Raw genomic sequence first — 19,296 nt, forward strand, 5'->3', positions numbered from 1 at the left:
TGTCAACGCACAGATTGTACAGAAGAGAAGAAGATCAAAGCTAGCAACTTCAATTCCATGTATTGCTTGAATCATACGTGTAAAGAAAAGGAATGTCTGGGATTTGCAGACGCCGGTCGATGCGCCACACACACATGTGCATATCCTACTTGTACCGAAGGCTTGACTCCCAAGGTCACTCCCGACTTTGGCGATAAGAACTGCAAAAAGCACAAGAAATGCGACGTCGATGGCTGTGAGAGATACGTCAAGGTCACTGAAGATACCGACAAGTCTCTGAAGCACTGTAAGGAGCATTACTGCGAATGGGGACACGAATGCGACAATAAGCGCGAGCAGCCAGGGAACGCATGCGAGGCGCACACTTGTAAATCGATATCTTGCAACAAAAAGATATCCAGCAAAAAAATGCCCTTTTTTGCTGCGACGGAGACGATGCCGACCCTCCCCATGAGTGCAAGAGTGCCGGTTGTACCCGAGACAGGTTTGGTCATGCGCGTTCGGCTTACTGTGCAGCACATGCTTGCAAGGAGTGCTTCACGACCATCGCTTGCACGGAGGAAGGAACTGCGCAGAGAGGAGGCTATTGTGAGAAGCACGAAAGGTGTGCTGAGAATGGGTGCGCCAAGCTGCGGTTTGTGAACGGCGAGGGCAATCGTGAAACAAAATGCTCAGAACGTAGGAACAAAACGCCAAAGGAACTCGTGGTTGCTCTTACTGAAACTTCACAGATATGCGTCCTTGTGGAGCACACGGGTGCAACTATGCCAGGTTAGAAGGGGGGCAACGCTGCGCGAAGCAAATTTGCACGGCAACTCCTGACTGCCCGGGCTATCGTATGTTTCCGATATCGACGCTTTGCAACGCGCACAAGTGCAACGCAGTAGACTATCCCAGCCAGAGGCGTATGATCGAGTCTGCCATCCCACTGGGAACATTATTTGCCATGGACCCAACAAGCACTGCGGCTCAGTTGGCTTTGTGCTATAGCCCGTATTGTGCCAAGCATACGTGCGCTCAAAGTGACTGCAACGATAGACCATACAAAGACAGCAGATTCTGCGCCTCACACACTTGTCAATATAAAGGTTGTTCCAACGGCTCACGGGGAAAGGACTACTGCGCTGATGATGTCGTGGATCATGGTGAATATTGCAAGGACCACACGTGCGAAGCCAGAGACTGCATCGAGGAAGCTGCGACAAGAGGCAAATACAAAGGGCGAAGTCGTCGCCACGAAGATCAATCCGACTCTGAGGAAGATAGCGAAGACGACTGGAATGACTGGCCGGGCTTGGGCTTCAGTGGAGGTGGTGCATATGGCGGTGGTCGAAGTCGGCGCGGGGGAGGTAGGCGCAGGCAGACTGCCGTTGGGTTTCCTCCGGTAAATTATTCGTACGAACCCATACTTTCGATCGTCGAAACTGACAAACGGCAGGCTCCTTTCGGCCTTGCGTGGTAATTTGTCTTTGTAATAATATAACTATGGAGAGTCTTACGCAGTCTCGCCTGTCAACATGTTCACGGTTGTGCGGCCTCAATCTTATGTACATCGAAAGAATCAATCTATTTATTCACTCGCCTGACAAAAAGATTCAGCCTTGGCCCCGAGCCCAACCAAAACAAACAGAAGATTGGGCATGGATTTTGGCCGCAACCTTTGTACCTGTGAGAACTATCGCATCATCAATCTCACTGGCGTAAATGCAATGCTTTCATTGGAGCATCACTCCTGCATTAGTGGTATTGAGGCCAATTTTCAACCCGTGCTAACAGGCAATCCTGGACAGAGGGTGGCGTTCCTGATCCTGGTGTCCTAAACTATCGAGTACAGCTCTAATGTGGTATAGGAAATTCACAAATCACAGAAAATGAATAGCAAATCAAGAAAACAGCAACAGACTTAAACGAGTAGAGTAAATAAAAAGTTTCTGATCAAGCGAATGTAGTAGAACAGTAACTCAAGGTATTTTGATGCAAAAAGGCGGGGAAATTCTTGCTAATTATGTGCTGCATGTCTATTGACCAGGCAGTTCGGACACTACGGGTTCTCACACTTAACACTTGGTTGGACGCTGCAATGTTCTCGAGGATCCAATGGAGAATGCATTCCGGCTGGCACTAATTCGCCCGAGGCAGAAGTCACCGTTGGTGCGCGGCTTTCCAAGGCGTCCATGCCTTACTGCGGCCAATTTCGTAGATGACTAAGAAAATTGCCGTTGCCAGCAGTATATAGATAACCAGTTCACTTCGTCCTTGGTGAGGTATGTTCTGTTGAACAGACGTTGGTGCTGTTCTCGGTATAGATCAGTCTGATATGGGGGACGGCATTTCGTGCGTCACAAAAAGAACTCCCATTGGTACAATCTCTACTGACTATCATGACAGATCATCAGGTCGCAGTATGTGTACTGGTACTGAGTGCATCAGATATCGTGTCAACGATTGCTCTATATGCCGAGGTCCCCACAACTACTCGCCACAACCAAACGTGACGTTTGATTGTTTATTGCCTAATGCGGCAGTATTGAGTCTGTGCTGCTGTGCATACAAACCACCCTAACAATCACCCGGGTTGAAGCCCGGGCCGGGGTAAATTCGGAGGTGCGGCCAAAGTGATCAGCAAGTAAACACTGGTCATCCTTATTCTGGCAATAGTAGTGAGACTTTTGCCTTCTCAAGATCCGAAAACACATTTTACGACCTTGATTTCGACTCTCTTCTCCGTCGCTACGAGGCAATTCCTGGGTTTGTACCCTTCAGTCTTGATTTCCTCAACATCTCAGATACCATTCCAAACTCAGAACCTGAACAAGGTGTTTCTGGTTCTACAGCAAGTGGGAATTCCGCTCGGCAGGTGCTCGGTAATTCTAATACTCCGAGCAAGGATAGCTGGACACAATCAACCGATACTTCAGCCCAACTCGCGTCTTCAGTAGCATCCAAACAGCCAGGATATAGCCCGGCATCTCTAGCGGGCGGTTCCGTGGCAGCGCGGTTGATAAAGGAAACTATCGGGGTCTCTCAACCTCTCGAAACAGCAAGTCAACGATGCCCCTTTTGCTCTGGGAACTTCAGCGGCCCAGGACTTAGGTTCGTACAAGCTCTTCTATCACAACAAGTAGAAGTGAATCTCATATTCAATAGGCGTCATCTTGTTTCGAGGCACAGGTACAGGTGCGAGAAGGGCTGTTCGCACCGTGCCTTCGAGAGCCAACGGGACCTTGATCGTCACTACAACACACAAGAGCACTCCGAAGATGCATCGTCTGAAACCCGCCCACCAAGCTATGTCTGCAGTTGCAACAAACGAGATCACCGCAAAGATCTACACAGGCGCCACGTCCGCTCCTGCAAATACCATGGACATGGGAATTTCGTTTGCTCGAGCTGCAGACACGGAACACCAGACAAGGGGACCCATTTAATTCACTTGGCACAATGCGTGAAACAGAGAGGTAGGAAGAAAAGGAGGTGAAGCACTGATAAGTTTGAGGCTTCCATGACAACACTGTTCGTTTTCGGTCGAGAAGGTTGGGTAAACCCGTTGCTTCCGTCGGTTTCTCACTGGCACGGTTAAGTGTGTAGCCATTGAGGATCGACGGCGACGGCGGTCATTTCTATGTTGGATATGGATGCATTGCTTCTTGAAGGTCATTCAGTGAGAGGAGGTAGGGAAAGTTTCATTTGTTCGTTTTTTGTTGTTGTTATGCGCGTAGAAAGATGCTCTACCTCAAGTTTGATATTGACTGGTCCATCCACTTCTGCTGAGACGGATTGACGTCCATTTGTTGTACTATACTCAACGTATTGGCAACAGGACTCGAGCGATATTTCAACAATACCGCAATTCGTCGTTGGTGCGCCCAGCTTATACCCAGTCCATCTTTCACATAGAAAATTATAAAAGCCCACTTGACCGAAGTTATCAATTGCTACCAGCTGTGATCTTTATCGATTTGACGACGAAGCATCCATCAGGACTTGGCAACCAGCCAAAGTTGTCGCTTGGAACTGGGAGTAAGTCAGCGAAAATTTTTTTGAGAAGGTCAGAATGCCAGGGGCGTCTTGCATCTATGAGTGTCGGTGTAGAAACCAGGGCTATGGGTAATGTCAAGCACCCACGTATGTCTTTGTACCTTCAGTCTGGCCTTTTTGGGAGTATATAATCTCTGCTCTTGATGATGGCTCTGATACGTACCATGCCAGCGCTTGTACCTACAATGCTAGCGATAGACCATATCGCCAGAAGCCGTTTATATAAAGACAAATAACTGCCAAGAAAAATAAGAAAAAAGAAAAGAAAAATAAGAAGAAAAAACTCAGAACGTCTGGCTGGGCCTAATCATAGACGCTGAGCAATGACTCAGCATTGTGCATTCTACGTACACCATCACAGCACCGCTTGTTCTACAGTTTTCTGAATTCTCTGTTGACATAATAGGCATGTGGATATAGGATTTTGCAGTCGCCTAACTCTGTTGGCTTAGCTTCTGGTCAATGATTCTGCTCGAGAGTCTAGTCCCTATCATTTGAACCTGTCCCCCCATAGCCCTAGGTTTTGGATCGGTTTCGGCTGGCGACCTGGCTCCTCGCAGCGTGGTTAAATCATCAATATATCGCGAGAGCGCCCCAGTGTACGATTCCGCAATCAATGTATCAACCCCGATTTGCATTTCGGCCTCCGTCGAAGTTTCATTCTACTAGTCTAGGGGTTGTTCAATGACTTTTCAAGGAGAGTATGACTGCTTCAAGATGTGCGACTGTATCAAACAGATCTTCGATATTCATTCTGCCATCTGTGACCTGGTTGACAATGCGGGTCTTGCACAAGGATGCTTTTTGCTGATGATGCTAATGTCGCTGAAGTATGAAGAACTGTTGCATTGATAGGGTTAAAACGGGAAAGTGGTAAGCAAAACAAAGTGAAACAACGCAGAAATAGAGACATGATCGATCATGTATAACAATCACGATACGAAACAAAAAGTTCGTTCCCTGACTGAGCCAGGGCCACTGAATTGTATGCATTGACCGGGAGTCGAACCCGGAGCTAAAGCAAGATCATGAAGACCAAGTGGGAAGCTTTAATGTTACCGCTACACCATCAATGCCGATGGACGATTTTAAGCTGTTGAGGAGAAAGCAGCTTACCGGCTCTTATGTGGCGTAGCTGCATGATGCGGGGGGTGTAAGCAGGCGGACAGATTTGTAAAGTTATGCAAAGAGTTCGAAACCGAATAATGTCGACAAGGTGTGAGCATAGCCAGAATGTGTATAGTAGTATAAGATACACAAGGATCACAGGATATCTGTATAGTTGAGAAGAAAAAGGTTAAGTTGGTGACAAGGGAAAAAAAATCTGTCAGTGCCCGAAAATTCATGTTTTAAAAGACTAAAATTTTTGTTTGAGTCAGGGCGACGAATGATAGCTGTGCTGAACAAACAAATGCAATGCAGCAAGTGGTGCACTCGGTATTAAAGATATGAATGCACACCTGCTATATAGAACAGTTCCGCTTTTTTAATTATATTTTTATATCTTTATATTTCAAACAGAAGCGATGCTGACATCTGTACACTACCAGCGAACAGATGCAAGAGTCCATTCTTAGGGCCAATCAGCAGTGCAAGCAGATCGATTTATAGACTCGACCTGGAGTGTCTAGTGCAGCCAGTTCGTGAACACCTACTTCGAACAACCCCACGAATCAGTAATGAAGCGGTATTGGGATGCTAGGCAGCATCAAAGGTAGCACTGAATACTAGGCTAAACATTCGGCCTATGCCGTGCGTGTGTTCCAAGCGAAAGTGCGCAGCTTGCAGACACAGGTACAATTTCCAGTTCCATTTCCATTTACAGTGGCTGGCAGGCCTGTGCGACTGACTTGCTTACGGCGTTAACGCCTACAAATACAAGCGAGCGTCTGTCGTCACCAAAATGGCTCCGCATCCCACCTCGCCTGCAGAAAACAAGCACAACAACCAAGCTTGACCTTGACAGGCTTGATTCTCCCCGCCATTACTTAGCCTCATCTGCTACGCCTACCCTCCATCTCGTCACCACATCACAACCAGCTCTCTTCCCCGTCTTCTCCCCTCTCCCTCCTTTTCTCAAACCACCTCCATATTCTCCTCTGCACGCCAGCCACAAGAGCCTCCACCATGGCGACCTCGAAATCCGACAAGATCGAAAAGATCATCACCCGCCTGCAGTCGCGCATCGGGGAGGGGTCCTACTACGAGGCCCAGCAGCAGTGCCGGGTCGTCGCCGCCCGGTACACCAAGGCCGCCAACTGGGACGCCGCCATCGACATCCTGTACAACGTCGCCCAGTCGCTGCTCAAGGCCGGCCAGGGGGGCAGCGGAGGCGACCTCTGCGTCCTGCTGGTCGACACGTACAAGCAGGCGGAGCTCAAGCCCGACGCGAGCAACAAGGGCAAGCTGCTGACGTGCCTCCGGTTGTTTGAGGCCGGGGAGCCGACGAGGAAGAAGTTTGTCGGCGAGATGATTGGGTAAGTCCCTACTCGGCTGATTCTGTTACGCGGGCCCTTTTACGGGAAGACATTGGGGGGATGCGTTTGCTGACCCTTGGCTATACAGTTGGTCTTCCAAGTTTGGCGAATTTCCTGCGGGCGACCCCGAGCTTCATCATGTGGCTGGCTCGCTCTACGCCGAAGAGCACGAGACGTCCGACGCAGAGCGACACCTGGTACTAGGCACAAAAGACTCGGCCGAAGTATTGGCAAAAATGGAATATGAGTGGTTCAAGGAGGACGATGCGCACACTGCAGCTCTCTATGCCAGCCGAGCTATTCTACCCTATCTATTGACCGCCAACGTCCGAGCGGCCAACACAGCCTACCGGTACTTCACGAGCTCTCTCAACCAGGACAAGGGCAGTGCTATCGGCGTGCAGGACGTCAGCAGCAACAGCGCCGACATCAGAATCTTCCCCAGCATTCCCCTTCTCAATTTCCTCGGCCTTCTCCTGCTTGCGGTACAACGGGGCAGCGCCGACTTATACAAGCAGTTGACTACCAAGTATGCTTCGCACATCAAGGAGGTTGAGATATGGCATGAGCCGCTGGAAATGATCGCAGAGATGTATTTCGGCATCCAGAGACCGAGACAGAGCAACCCGCTCATGGACATGATGAGCGGACTGCTGGGTGGAGGTGGCGGCGGTGCTGCTGCGGCTGGTTCGAGAAGACCGGCTGTCAAGGCGCCCACTCCCCTGCCTACCGCAGAAGGTCTGGACTAACTTGGGCTCTGTCCTTTGCGGAGTCTCTGATAGCAAGCAAGTACTATACCCTGAATATGAGTAAATAGGCGTGAACAATAGAGGATACCATGCATGTCCTGTATTTTGTTCATTGCGGCCGCGGCTGGTCTTCTGGCTCGTACATCCAATTGTCGTCAGCAAGGGCTGTGACCTGTGCTCGCATGCTGGCCCTCAAGGCTTCAAGAATTTCTGTTGTTTTTAGAGTCAATCTTCGAGCAACACAGCTTCGGATCTCATGTTCCTACCTTCGGGCTGCGCAGGGCTCTTCTGGTGATGCCTTACGATCTCGGCAAGCTTACGTCGCTCTCCTGCAGACTCGTTAGCCACTACCTCCACCGTGACCCAGTGCAGGGCAAAGTCGACGCACGCTCATGTTCTCCATCCTCGTCAACTGCGCCCGCTTCCGAACCCTCATCCATCGGCGGCGTGGGTGGGTCGCCGACTTCGAACTCGCCGTTCTTGTCCCGAATCACAATCTCTGAGGCCTCCGAGTCCAGGACGTCGACATCGAGCCTCAGCGTCTCGCCGGAATTCGAGGACGTCGGCGTCGGTCGGCGTGTCAGCTGCGACTGGAAGAGGTTGCGTCGTACGTTGCCGTTGCCGTTGCCGCTGCCGTTGCCGGTGGAGGAAGAAGTGCTCGCTATCGTCGGTCCTGCGCTGCGGACGGGGCGGGCAGCGGCGGGTCGCTGAAGGGGTGGGGGGTTGCTCGACATTGTGTTTGGGTCGGTGGTGCGATATCTCGAGAAACTGGAGGTCTGCATGCAGTAATCGTACAATACAAGGCGCACTGTAGCTCTAGCCGAGAGAATGGAGAGCTTGCTGGGCTGTGGCTGGGTTGCTCATAGGTATCTAAGGTTAATCTAGTCTACGTTGTTGGGGAGGTCAAAATGGGAGTCATTGTTTACTTGCTGCTCACAGCAAAGGGCAACTGCTGATTCAAATGGCAAAGCGCCGACGAGCTAATGGCGGGGTGCAGATCGCCAGGCGAGTGACAGGGGAGGTGCAGCGGAACCCCTGCGGCCAGCTTGGAAATGTTGCTCTGCTCTGCTCTGCTCTGCTTTGCTTTGCTTTGGCTTGCAGCTTTGCTCTGCAGCTTTGCTTTTTTTTTTGTAGGACCCGTAGCCATTTTATTAGCGGCTTTGGAGCTCTCACGTCGTAAATAAATCTCATAAAGAAATTGAGTTTCACCTTACTCCGTCCAACCTCTGCAGTGCACCTTGGTTCAGAGAGGGGGATGCGCAGATTCACTTTTACCAATTGTCTAAAGATCACCCGAACATGACAGCGAGGTATCATGTCAGGGACATTCGACATTCAACCCATCGGCCGCTTCAGCGGTGATAGCCAAGCTGTCAAACGCCCCAAAGTAGGTCTTCTCAACCTTTTTACTATACCATCATGCGTTGTATCATGGACGCCATCGAATCACCACCCATATCGATTCGCATGCTATAACTTGCTGATCGTCTTTTCCAGGAAATCGCTTGTTTCTCATACGATGACAACCATGAATTCCATCTGGGTGACTCTTCCTTGAGATGGTACTACCCGCCTGAGCTAGGCACAGATTTGTCAGGCGGCTTCGAGAGCTTCGACAAGCACGATGATTCTGCTGATGAGCACTTGGACAGTCTGTTGAGGACGATCATCGCCCATGAGCAGAAAGACGGAAAGAAGATTGACGCCCAAGTCGTCACGTGGCGCGGCATGATGACAAAGGTTAGCCCTCATAGCACTCCATGTCTAAATTATGCTCACAATGCCATAGATCATGTCAACTCTGTTTGATGACAGAGATGGGTATGGATCGATGAACCTATTGCATCTTCCGGGCAAGCGCTGATTCTTACATTTGGCAGCTTCGAGATGAATGCAACTCTATATCAAGTACGCCATGCTGTTACCCCTAGTTGAGGATATCTGGACTGACAGGGGAAAAGGACTGCGTGTAGGCGATAATGCCCATAGATCAACCCATATCCTCAACTGACATCTACCACAGCTTCATCGAGGAGAACCATGCGTATAAGCAGGCTTCACAACAGAAACAACGGCACCAGAACAGCAAGCCTAAGCGCTGGAACAACAGAGGACGGGATAATCAACCGCCACCTCCGCAATTTTCGCCCGATGTCATGACCTACTGGGGCAAGTGCACACGTCCAGCCATGTATCGCGTCTAGTTTTACTAACTGGACGGCTAGGCTACAAGTTCGAGACTCTGTCCACCATACCTGCAACCTGGGCCGAAACCAGCAGAGAATACATCGAGAACCGCGACAAGGAGGTTGTGAGCAACAAGGCTCAGTACTGCTCAGTAGTGCGCACAGGACTTGGCAAAACCGTCCTTTGCATTGGAGGTGAAGTCGACGCTGGTATGTTTCCTATCACATGGGGAGGTTGAATTACTTTTAATGTTTGCACATCAATTCGGTTCGCTCACATGATCACAGTATGGGACACGAAACCTATGGTGCCCGGCGCACCTACGAATTGGGTCGAGCTCAAGACTAGTGCCTCCATCCGCGACGACCGTGACATGAACAACTTCGAGCGCAAGCTCATGAAGTTCTGGATACAGTCCTTTCTGCTCGGCGTTCCTAAGATCATCGTAGGGTTCCGGTCACAGGGCGGTATTCTCGAGAAGATCGAGGAAATAAAGACGGAGAGCATTCCTGTCACTGCTGCTCAGAGAGGCGTGAAAACATGGAACGCGAACATGTGTATTAACTTCGGTGCTGGCTTCTTGGAATGTAAGGTGATATCCCGATTAGCATTTATGCCTGAGAGCTGACCACTTGTTAGGGTTGAGACGAACAATCAATGATGAGGGTGTCTGGAGGATCCGGAGACAACCCAAGTCAGGCACAATTGATGTGTTCAGAGTGGAGGAGGCTGGCCACGGTAGAATTTTGACGGATGAGTTCATCAACTGGCGCATCAAGCTCAGTCTGAAAAGCAGCAGTAACGACGATGCGTAAATGGTTTAGCGTGTCATTGGATCAGTGCCATACAGAATTGATTTACCTCACTCTATCCCAAACCATAAGATCACCTTTTGTTCTAGCTCTAGATACCCAGTGTAGCTGTTCTATGTACAATTATCCCCTCAAGCGAACGGTCTAACTCTATTTATATCATGTTATACATTGCCAGTGCTTGGGCAGCGGTCCAACGACTCCTTTGCATATCCCGCCCTCCCTACTCCCGGGGTACGTCCATCTTCCGGCGCATAGGGTCAAACTCCGCACCTGCATGGTAGATTTTACCATTATCGGTCGCGTTGGTCTTGATGTCGTCCAGCTTGGCCTCGAACGCCATGTAGTTCATGAACCTGGCCACCGGGCGGCTGTGCCAGCGTCCACCACCTGGCTCGAACCATCCCAGATGTCCGCCCATCGATGTCGTGCACAACACCGCATAGGGGTTTGATCTGATCTCTCCGTACGGGAGTGCTTCCTCTGCCGAGATCTGTTGTTTTCGGGCCATGAGTACAAAACTCGCGGCGAAATGACGTGGGGTGGAGCGTGATGAAGACTTACCGGATCGTCCGTCGCGTTGATCGCCAGGTAGGGAATCCTGATTGCCATGACGGCGTCCACGGATGACGCGTCCCTGTAGTACGCGTTCTCGGTCGGGTACCCCCAGGCCTTGCACTGCACCTCCCTGTCGAACTCGTACAGATGTGTGAGCCCGGCGATCTTCTCCAGATCGAAGTCTGTGTATTTCCTGATCTCCTCTGCGTGGGTCTCGGCGAGTTTCCTCATTGCGGCTGGCCCCCAGGTTAGTGCGTTCCTCAACATGATTCAAGCTGGTATTGAGCAGCGGGAGGGGATCTGAAGAGAGTAAAAACTCACTGCCGAGGACTTTGGAGTATAGGTTGTGGCCCATGAACGTCCGCTTGAGCGCATTGTTCGACACCTCGAGGTTCCAGGGGTTCGCGCAAGCCACCGCGGCTTTCAGCTGACAGTTTGAGCCTTCCTCACCGAGGTACTATATCGATCGGTCAGCATTGCTCCTAGACACACAGCCCTAAAAAGGATAAAAAGAAAATAATGAGAAAAGAGCAAAGAAAAACTATGAGAAAAAGAAGAAGAAAAAAAGATCCCGCTACATACATTAGTCAGAATACAAGCACCCAACGAGAACCCGATGCCGAAAAGCGGCCGGTTCGGGAACGTCATCCGGAGCCACTTGACCGTCTGTCTCGTATCCCAGGTCGCGCGCGCGTTGTACAGGATGCCCGTGGTGATCTTGCTCTTGGCGCACCCGCGCGAGTTGACAACGCAGGCCTCCCACTTGCCGCTCTCGAGGAGCGGCGCGATGGCGTGCCGGAGGTAGACCTCGTGGGAGCCGCCCGAGAGCCCGTGCAGCACGACGAGCATAGGCCTGTCGTCGTCGCTGCCCCGGGCCTCGAGGCGCGCCAGCTCCTCCGCGCTGAAGTACGCGGTGCGCGGGGGCAGGGACCCGTCGGCCTCCTCCTCGGGCGCGGCCTCCCCGGGCGGCACGTAGAAGTCCACCACGAAGGACCCCGTGTACGAGCTGTGCTCCGCCTCGAAGACCCGCCGCCGGTAGTGCACGGGCGGCGCCTCCTTGTTCACCGCCGTCCAGCACGTCTGCAGGTGCCCATTGAAGAGCAGCGGGTTCAGCTGGCACGCGGGCGTCGACTCCTTCACCACGTCCAGCAGGGTCTTGGGCCCGTCCTCCTGCGTCTCGAAGGAGATGGGAGACGAGGAGGCATGGAAGTCTAGGGAGGCGCGGCCGAGCCAGTCCATGGTGAAAATCTTTTCTTGGTTCGTAACGGACTCCGAGGTAAGAATCTTGTATATATTTAAAATGACCAGCTCCTTGAAATTGCAAACGAAATCTATATCTATAAATTCAAAGAATTGTTCACAAGCCGACCGCCGACCATGCGCAAATCGCCGTCGGGCTTTTGGCAGACCTGGTGATGTTACTGGTGCATTTTGTGGGGCCAGTTGCTGACAGGTGACAGTGCTTTTGGGAGACCACGAATCAAGTGACCCAACGGTCCCATTCGTTGTGCTCTCAACATTGTCACCTACAAATGTATGAGCAATAGACATAATGAAGAAGAATCTCAGACTTGGCAGACGAGGTCATGAAAGATTAATAATAATAAAAAAACCGCTTCTACCGGTCTCTCAGCCTGCTGCCACATAATCTCTTCAAAGAAGAAGAAGAAGAAGAATAAGGAACCAAAGTTCTATTTAATAGTGACTCGCACAAACAATGAAGCTCTACTGTTTTATAACCACTGAAAACTGCCGGGTACCGCATGAGCAAGAACAGAAGACGACAATAGGTTATTGCCATAACTTAAGGTTATGAGGTTACGGATCACCGATAGGGTTATGAAATATCTTGGAAAGCTATTGATATAACTCCGAATACCCCATCGATAACCCGTAATGCATTTTAAGACCAGCAGAAACCCCTTGGATTTTGAAGGAGGCAGGCTTTAGTGAATTGACCGATCCACTCAAACATTACATTACCACTGTCACTCTAAACCGTCCGTGAATCTTACAATTATAGAGAAAAGCGTTAGAACAGTATCGACTAATTCACGACGTCGTGCTTGGGTAATCGCAGAGTCTAGTCAAGGTGTACGCTTAGGTTAGCTGTGTCTCATTCTTTACGTTCTTTTCGGTTGAATTGATCCAACGTGTGGAACTTGTAGTCCCGTTGACCCCCTTCCGTATGAGTGGCTAGGAGTATTATTGCTAGGCCATTGCGCAATTTGGCACATCTACGTCGGCTTAACCTATCTTCGTGGACTTAGAACTACACAAGGTACTACCGCTTATCGACTACAAGAATACATGAGCTGGGTTAAATCAGTCGTGAGACATTTGGTTTCTGTGTTCTAGAGGGAATTAGAATATGGCAGGGAATAACCTGTGTACGAAGGTAGCTTGTAATGTTTGTTTCTTAATATTAAAACAATAGAATTACTTAGTTTGCCTGGGGCTCCATGCATGGGGAAACAAAGTGCTCAGCCTCTGATAGAGCGTGATCGATCCGAAGGTACGTTATAAAGATGGTTGTATCTAATGGGCAATGCCTTGAAGGAATGTCGCCATAAAATCGAACTATACGAATGCGGTCTGCCTATTGATCCGAGATTGTTCCGAATTTGTTAATGAAAGACAAAATAAATTCAAGCGAAGGCCATACATGCTATGTAACGATACGCTGTACGCGGGTCATGTAGCGTAGTAAAGGGTGAAACGCCGACCAGAGACCAGCCAGTAGTCCATGATGCTGACTATGTGACACATGATGTAGCCGGAAGCGTTCATAGATATCAGAAATTGCGTGGCAGTGCCGACCAGGTACCAAGGCACCACGGCCCCAAGACTCAATGGCGAGTCAAATGAGCGGTCCTAATTTCATCGTTGTCAAACGGTGCGGCGTTGGCGGACCCTTTGTTAGAGATCTGGGAGAGAATTCAGGGGCATCCGCCCAAAAAAGAAAAACCCCCAGATAACGGCGGCCGGACTCGGTCCATTTTGGACGCAGACTCGACGGGGCACTAGATGTCCCGGTCATATAAAACTCTCCCTGCGCCACTATCGCAAGCATTTGTGGTTGAACTGAAAGCTGAGAGCCATAACCATGCTCTTGTCGACCTCGATACCTGGGCCGGTCGTTGAAACACCGCGTGTTCGTCTCCTGCCTTCGCACAAATTCATATAACTGTCGCGATGGAGACTCGAACGAGAAGAATTGCTTTTAACCTGAAGAGGATCCTTGGCCTTGGTTCACGACTAAGTCTCTGGAAAATACCAACAATGTCTCTAACCTCAGGTGATAATAAGCTGGGATACCGAATTTGCAGAGAGATTGGACCAACAAATCACACGTGTCGAAATAACTTTTCTTTCCTTCTTTCCTTCTTTCCTTCTTTCCTTCTTTCCTTCTTTCCTTCTTTCCTTCTTTCCTTCTTTCCTTCTTTCCTTCTTTCCTTCTTTCCTTCTTTCCTTCTTTCCTTCTTTCCTTCTTTCCTTCTTTCCTTCTTTCCTTCTTTGCTTATTTGCTTAATGCTTGGCGCCATTTTGTTTCGGCACCAATCCTCTTCGAACCAGTTAATCAACCACATTATGAAAATTCTAGCTATTGACCATCCAGGCGAATCTACACTGTCGCGTAAAAAGAAAAGGGCCAAACATTTCGTTAAGGAATTTAAGGCAGAAGGCTTACCTCTCATATAGCGGCGTTTGGCTCCGACAATGTATCAGAGTGAAACCTGATTCATCAACTCCGAGACGCTTATTAAAGTCATGGCTTCTTCCATATCGTCAACCACAGCGTCTCTCAAAACTTACTCGACGCAGCTATCAAGCAATGCCAGAGCTTCTTCTTACTTCCAATTGAGGTGGAGGAAAAAAAAAAACCCCCCGAATAGTAAGAGTAAGGTGTTTTGTATATCAGTAAACGAGTACACTGACTGACATTTTATTCTAGCAGATATCAGAGGTATCAAACGCAGCTACAAGCGATTGCACACACAGAACTTTAAGAAGCGGGTCACAGAGCGGACCAAAAGGAAGAACAGCATCTCATACTCGACTTACCATGTGACCATCTGAGCGTCATAGCACGGAAATTCAATCTAGGACCAAACAAGTATCCTGCTGACGTTTCTGGCGCGAGAAAGTTCAAGAGTGTCATCAACATGTGCTACTCCACCATGACAAAGCTGACGGAAACCACTATACAGCTCCTGTACCAGACATTGGACACTAGCGACGGATGGTTTTCGGAACTTTTACAACCGCCAACTACAGTACTGAGACTGTAAAAATTTCCACCCCAACTAGTAGAGGCCTGGGAATTCGAGAGAGGTGGGCCGCTGGTGAATGCAACGGTAAAATGTCGTTAAACTAACTTATCACAAATGGGCATCGGGGATCACAGCGATTCTGGTTCGATTACAGTTCTTTTACATAACATAGCCGTAGGCCTTGGATATCAGGAGCGGGAAACTTCTCAGTGGTCGAATGTGGAGGTCTTTCTTCATTGTGATCCGGATGGTGTTCAGACTTCACGATATACCGGCAGCTAGCGTGGGTAAGGGTTGTGAGGGTGCGATGAAAGCTACAAGGAAGTAACTTACAGGGGTCTCAGAGATGAATGGACTTTCTGTGGCAGACCTGAGACTTGCACTCTTCTTTTGAATTGATGGTAAAGTTTTCGGGTATTCCTTTCTTTCATTTTCTTTTTGCACATAAATTTCATATTTATGGCCATGAAGAGAATAAAATTCGCAACATGATTTGACTTGATCTGCTTGCTTGCCCCCTGTAATTACACATGCAGTGAGATGGATTAGACGGAGGTAGCGTCTAAGTTAGCAGCCCGCGCTTGGACCTGTTGTCAGGTGATCGATGCCGATCCCCCAACGTTAGTCATGTAAGACGCTGGAGTGTAAACTTGGGCGCGGCGCACGCGATGTTAGTTTTGCGATTCCACGCAGCATCATAATCCATTCGCATTTCACCAAACCTGCATATCGAGGTATTGCCTGCGTGATCTCGACTGCCGAATCGATCCGATCGCGATGTGTTGGTCTTGAGAAAGTGGTGCGCAAAAGAGTAGGGACGAGATAGAAAAACACAAGACATGGTTGTTGCCCTCAGACTATGAACCTGAGATGACATATCGAGGTTCCTTGCCCGGGTCAGGGTACGGCCAAAATCCTGGCCAACAATGGCCTCAGCAACAAAATATGCAGAACGGCTTTGATGCCTACGGAAACCCGCACCCGCAGTATCCCCAGTACTCGAATAATCAGTTCAACCAATATCAAAATGCCGTCTTCTCCTCTCCGGTTGGCTACCCGCAGCAGCAGACGGCGCAGAACACCAACTACCCTGGTGTCCACGCACCCCCATATCAGAGTTACGATCCGAGTTTTGATCAGAGGCCGCAACAGTCATCACAGTACAACGGGGCATATGGAGCGCAGATGGGGCAGATGCACAGCGTGGCTCAACCGCCAGCCCAACAACCGGTGCAGCAACCGAGTAACCAATACATGCCGCAGGTTCAGCAGCAGCAGCAGCAGCCACAACAACGACCACAACAACGACCACAACCACAACAGCAACATCAACAGCAACAACACCACCGGCAGCAACACCAACACCACCACCACCAACAACAACAACAGCAGCAGCAGCAGCAGCAGCAATACCACCAACCGCAAACACATGCGCATTCCTACAGTCCGCATCAAGCCCGGCAGGTCCATCAACACCAACAGATCCCTCAGAACCACCAAACACCCCAACAAGCCCAGCATGTGATGGATTGGCAGCAAATGCCGCCCCCGACTCAGTCGCCGGTGCCGCAGTACCAGCCTGCCCCCCAGCCCACGATACCTCAACAGAAGCAAACGCCCCAGCAGCAAATCCAACAGCAGCACCGACAAAAGCCCCTGTCGAGTCATGCCAACTCCCCACGCATCAACTCCCCGCACACGAATTCTCCGATCTTGGCACAGTCACCTCAGCTACCTCATCAGAACGTCCAGGCCAAGAGTAGGAGCACTAGCTTAGCCAGCGTCAAGATAGAGCATGCCGGCCGGGTCTCTGCAAGCCCCCGTCTCATGACACAAGGTCTTACCAGGAGTCCTAGTGTGAGCTCCGTGAGATCTCCTGCCCCGGCGCCGGGCTTGATACCGCATCATCAAGACACCAATTCGTTGTTGGTCTGCGTGGCCGAGGAGATGTTCGCCAAGGCGCGGAAAGAAGTGCTGCGACTTGCGGACAATCTCGACCCCCAAGGTGTGCAGGAATATCAGAAGATGGTTGCAACGGGCCTGGGCTGCTTAGAGACAGTGCTGGGCAGCAATAAGCTTGCGCCAAGGTTGGAAGCCAAATTGCAACTTCGATATGCCAGTATCCTGTGTGAGGAGACGAACAATATCATGGAGGCCGAGACGGCGTTGACAAAGGGTATCACGCTATGCGAGAAGGTAGGATCTGTCCATGTCACGACGTTGCAGTCGCACCACAGGGTAAACTGACAACAAGACAACAGTACCGATTTGCTGATCTGGGGTATCTGATGCAATTCCTGCAGCTGAGAATGCTGTCACAGAGGAAAGGAAAGGCGGCCATGATCGCTGTCGACCAGAAGATTAACGATGCAGAGCTGTACGCAACCCGAAGTCTGTTTACACATTCCGGACGTCGCTAACATCAGATGAATCAGGTTGAAACACACGCACTGGGTCTATGCTCTTCGCTTCTTCAAGGCATCGTTATACCTGCAATCTCCAAATCCTTCGGACATACACGCTCTTGAGAATCTCAGATGCATCACCACGTTGTCCATACTGAGGGGCGACATCATCATCTTTGTGGTCGCATCCTTGTTGGAAGGTCTCAGTCTTTTGAAAAATATGAAAGACGATGCTGTGGTAAAAATACAAAACTGCCTTGCGCAGTCGCAAAAATACCAGTTGGATCCCTCGACACATGTCCCACAGGTGGACATACTAGCACTCATGTTGGACTTTGCCTGCAGCTTACATCAAAAGTCTCCCCAGATGATTATGCAGAAGTTGAAGCTTCTCCAGTCGCGGATGGATAATACCCTTCAAGACCATAGCTGGAGCCTTAATGAAACTGAAGTCTTGCTTCCCATCAAGAAGCAGACAGGCAACAATCAGGTCTTTAGTGAAGATACCCGCGCCATCATCCGATTGGGTGGCGAAAACGAGAGCTGCGATTATCTTGTTATGTCGTTTTGGACCAAGATAGAGGCTTTCATTATGACGTAGGTCAATCTCAGCTGTCCTTTCGAGCCAGAAGACTAATTCCCGGTAGATATACTTACAGTGGCCTTGGTCTCCTCTACTCGAGTCCTCGGAACGATAAGAGGATATTTGAGATCTGGGACGAGGCCCTGGGCTCGCTAACAAGGAGTATGCTCAGCTGCCCCAAATCGATGCGATGACTTACACTGACTGTGTTTGCAGACGCGCATAAGATGCGTACGAACCCAGCGTCCCTTCAAGAAGCCATGAAAAGCGCAGATTGGCGAAGAGAGCTGAAATGCTATCTGCAAATAGTGAGGGGCCTGCACCTAGCGACAATTAGCCGGTGGCAAGATGTCTGGAAATGTGTCGAAGAACTAGAGAGCCTCGTCCAACCGCCCATAGAAGGCGTCGTCGGTCTGTACTCGTGCTATCTCTCTGGCGTCTATCACCAAGGCACAGGTGATCTCACTGCTGCCAAGTCCATCTACGAAGGGCCCCTCCTGAGCCTCGAGAGCAACCTCGACGCCAATGGGAACATCATCGGCTTGGCCTCCACAAGACAGGGCCACGCCGAGTTCGAAGTCCGCGTGCTCTCGGCCTTCAACCGTCTCTGGATCATGCAGCACCCGGACCACCGCGACGACCGCCTGACAGCCGAGCTCATCGACCTCCTCCGCCCCCTCTGCACCGAGCACCCGAACCTCGAGATCCGCATCGCCTTCAACCTGATCCTAGCCGCCACCCAGACCAGCCCGCCCCTGGGCATCGGCGCCGCCAAAACTCATCTCTCCATCGCCCTCAACGGCGCCAGGACTCTAGGTGATGTGCACACGCTCTCCATCGCCCTCAACCTGATGCGCGCCAAGCTGTTCCAGAACATCGTGGGCGACCAGGCCCTGAAGAGTGCCAAGGCTGGCGCGGCGCAGGCCCGCAAGGCGGGCAACAGGCTCTGGATGAGCGTCGCGGAGGGGTTGCTGGCGCAGAGCTATGAGGTCCAGGGCCAGATGGCCGAGGCGAGGCACTCGTGGGACCAGGGCGCCGCGTTCGCCGGCGATGCCCTGGGAGGTGGTGTGCCAGCCCCCACGTGAACATGTCGGTCGTGGGATAACGAGTTGTACGAGTGACTGCATGTGCTTTTTCTTTTCTGGATTTGTGATAGACTAGCTGGTGGGTTGAGGATACATCGATCTACATTACAGAAAATTGCCAGCTAGCA

General features: G+C 50.5%; 6 protein-coding genes and 1 non-coding gene across 7 annotated transcripts; 4 read left to right on the forward strand and 3 right to left on the reverse strand.

Annotated features, from left to right (window-relative positions):
* Nucleotides 1-494: 494 nt before the first annotated feature.
* BKA67DRAFT_373964 (uncharacterized protein) lies at nt 495-1,551 on the forward strand. Its single transcript, XM_046096507.1, has 2 exons — nt 495-678; nt 732-1,551. The coding sequence occupies exon 2, from the start codon at nt 734-736 to the stop codon at nt 1,460-1,462; it is 729 nt and encodes a 242-aa protein (XP_045955336.1). The 5' UTR covers nt 495-678; nt 732-733; the 3' UTR covers nt 1,463-1,551.
* A 3,475-nt stretch (nt 1,552-5,026) lies between these two features.
* Nucleotides 5,027-5,114, reverse strand: BKA67DRAFT_t134. The gene has a single exon. It is a non-coding gene; the product is annotated as a tRNA-Gly (tRNA).
* Nucleotides 5,115-5,775: 661 nt separating this feature from the next.
* BKA67DRAFT_374075 (DUF410 domain-containing protein) lies at nt 5,776-7,438 on the forward strand. Its single transcript, XM_046096508.1, has 2 exons — nt 5,776-6,515; nt 6,604-7,438. The coding sequence occupies exons 1-2, from the start codon at nt 6,166-6,168 to the stop codon at nt 7,262-7,264; spliced, it is 1,011 nt and encodes a 336-aa protein (XP_045955337.1). The 5' UTR covers nt 5,776-6,165; the 3' UTR covers nt 7,265-7,438.
* On the reverse strand, nt 7,374-7,998 carry BKA67DRAFT_661782 (uncharacterized protein; the record flags this gene model as incomplete). Its single annotated transcript, XM_046107882.1, has 3 exons — nt 7,374-7,474; nt 7,531-7,593; nt 7,653-7,998. The coding sequence occupies 3 exons, from the start codon at nt 7,996-7,998 to the stop codon at nt 7,374-7,376; spliced, it is 510 nt and encodes a 169-aa protein (XP_045955338.1).
* A 136-nt stretch (nt 7,999-8,134) lies between these two features.
* Nucleotides 8,135-10,266, forward strand: BKA67DRAFT_681932 (RAI1 like PD-XK nuclease-domain-containing protein; the record flags this gene model as incomplete). Its single annotated transcript, XM_046108935.1, has 9 exons — nt 8,135-8,651; nt 8,762-9,004; nt 9,054-9,085; nt 9,145-9,172; nt 9,226-9,233; nt 9,288-9,445; nt 9,490-9,660; nt 9,739-10,038; nt 10,091-10,266. Exons 1-9 carry the CDS (start codon nt 8,580-8,582, stop codon nt 10,264-10,266), a joined length of 1,188 nt encoding a protein of 395 aa, XP_045955339.1. The 5' UTR covers nt 8,135-8,579.
* Nucleotides 10,267-10,486: 220 nt separating this feature from the next.
* On the reverse strand, nt 10,487-12,060 carry BKA67DRAFT_522754 (hydrolase, alpha/beta fold family; the record flags this gene model as incomplete). The annotated part of the gene is made up of 4 exons (XM_046098409.1): nt 10,487-10,756; nt 10,828-11,057; nt 11,143-11,278; nt 11,404-12,060. 4 exons carry the CDS (start codon nt 12,058-12,060, stop codon nt 10,487-10,489), a joined length of 1,293 nt encoding a protein of 430 aa, XP_045955340.1.
* A 4,289-nt stretch (nt 12,061-16,349) lies between these two features.
* BKA67DRAFT_522424 (cohesin loading factor-domain-containing protein) lies at nt 16,350-19,168 on the forward strand (the record flags this gene model as incomplete). The annotated part of the gene is made up of 5 exons (XM_046098374.1): nt 16,350-17,291; nt 17,357-17,472; nt 17,531-18,097; nt 18,148-18,245; nt 18,300-19,168. The coding sequence occupies 5 exons, from the start codon at nt 16,350-16,352 to the stop codon at nt 19,166-19,168; spliced, it is 2,592 nt and encodes an 863-aa protein (XP_045955341.1).
* Nucleotides 19,169-19,296: the final 128 nt, after the last annotated feature.

The sequence above is a fragment of the Truncatella angustata genome (assembly GCF_020726525.1).
Source record: "Truncatella angustata strain MPI-SDFR-AT-0073 chromosome Unknown BKA67scaffold_7, whole genome shotgun sequence".
Lineage (NCBI taxonomy): Eukaryota > Fungi > Ascomycota > Sordariomycetes > Amphisphaeriales > Sporocadaceae > Truncatella > Truncatella angustata.

Bases quoted from the DNA above. Each gene is read 5' to 3' on its own strand.
- BKA67DRAFT_374075 (XM_046096508.1), top strand. From the start codon at position 6,166: ATGGCGACCTCGAAATCCGACAAGATCGAAAAGATCATCACCCGCCTG. The intron at 6,516-6,603 runs GTAAGTCCCTAC...TTGGCTATACAG, and splicing joins TTTGTCGGCGAGATGATTGG to TTGGTCTTCCAAGTTTGGCG.
- BKA67DRAFT_373964 (XM_046096507.1), top strand. From the start codon at position 734: ATGCGTCCTTGTGGAGCACACGGGTGCAACTATGCCAGGTTAGAAGGG.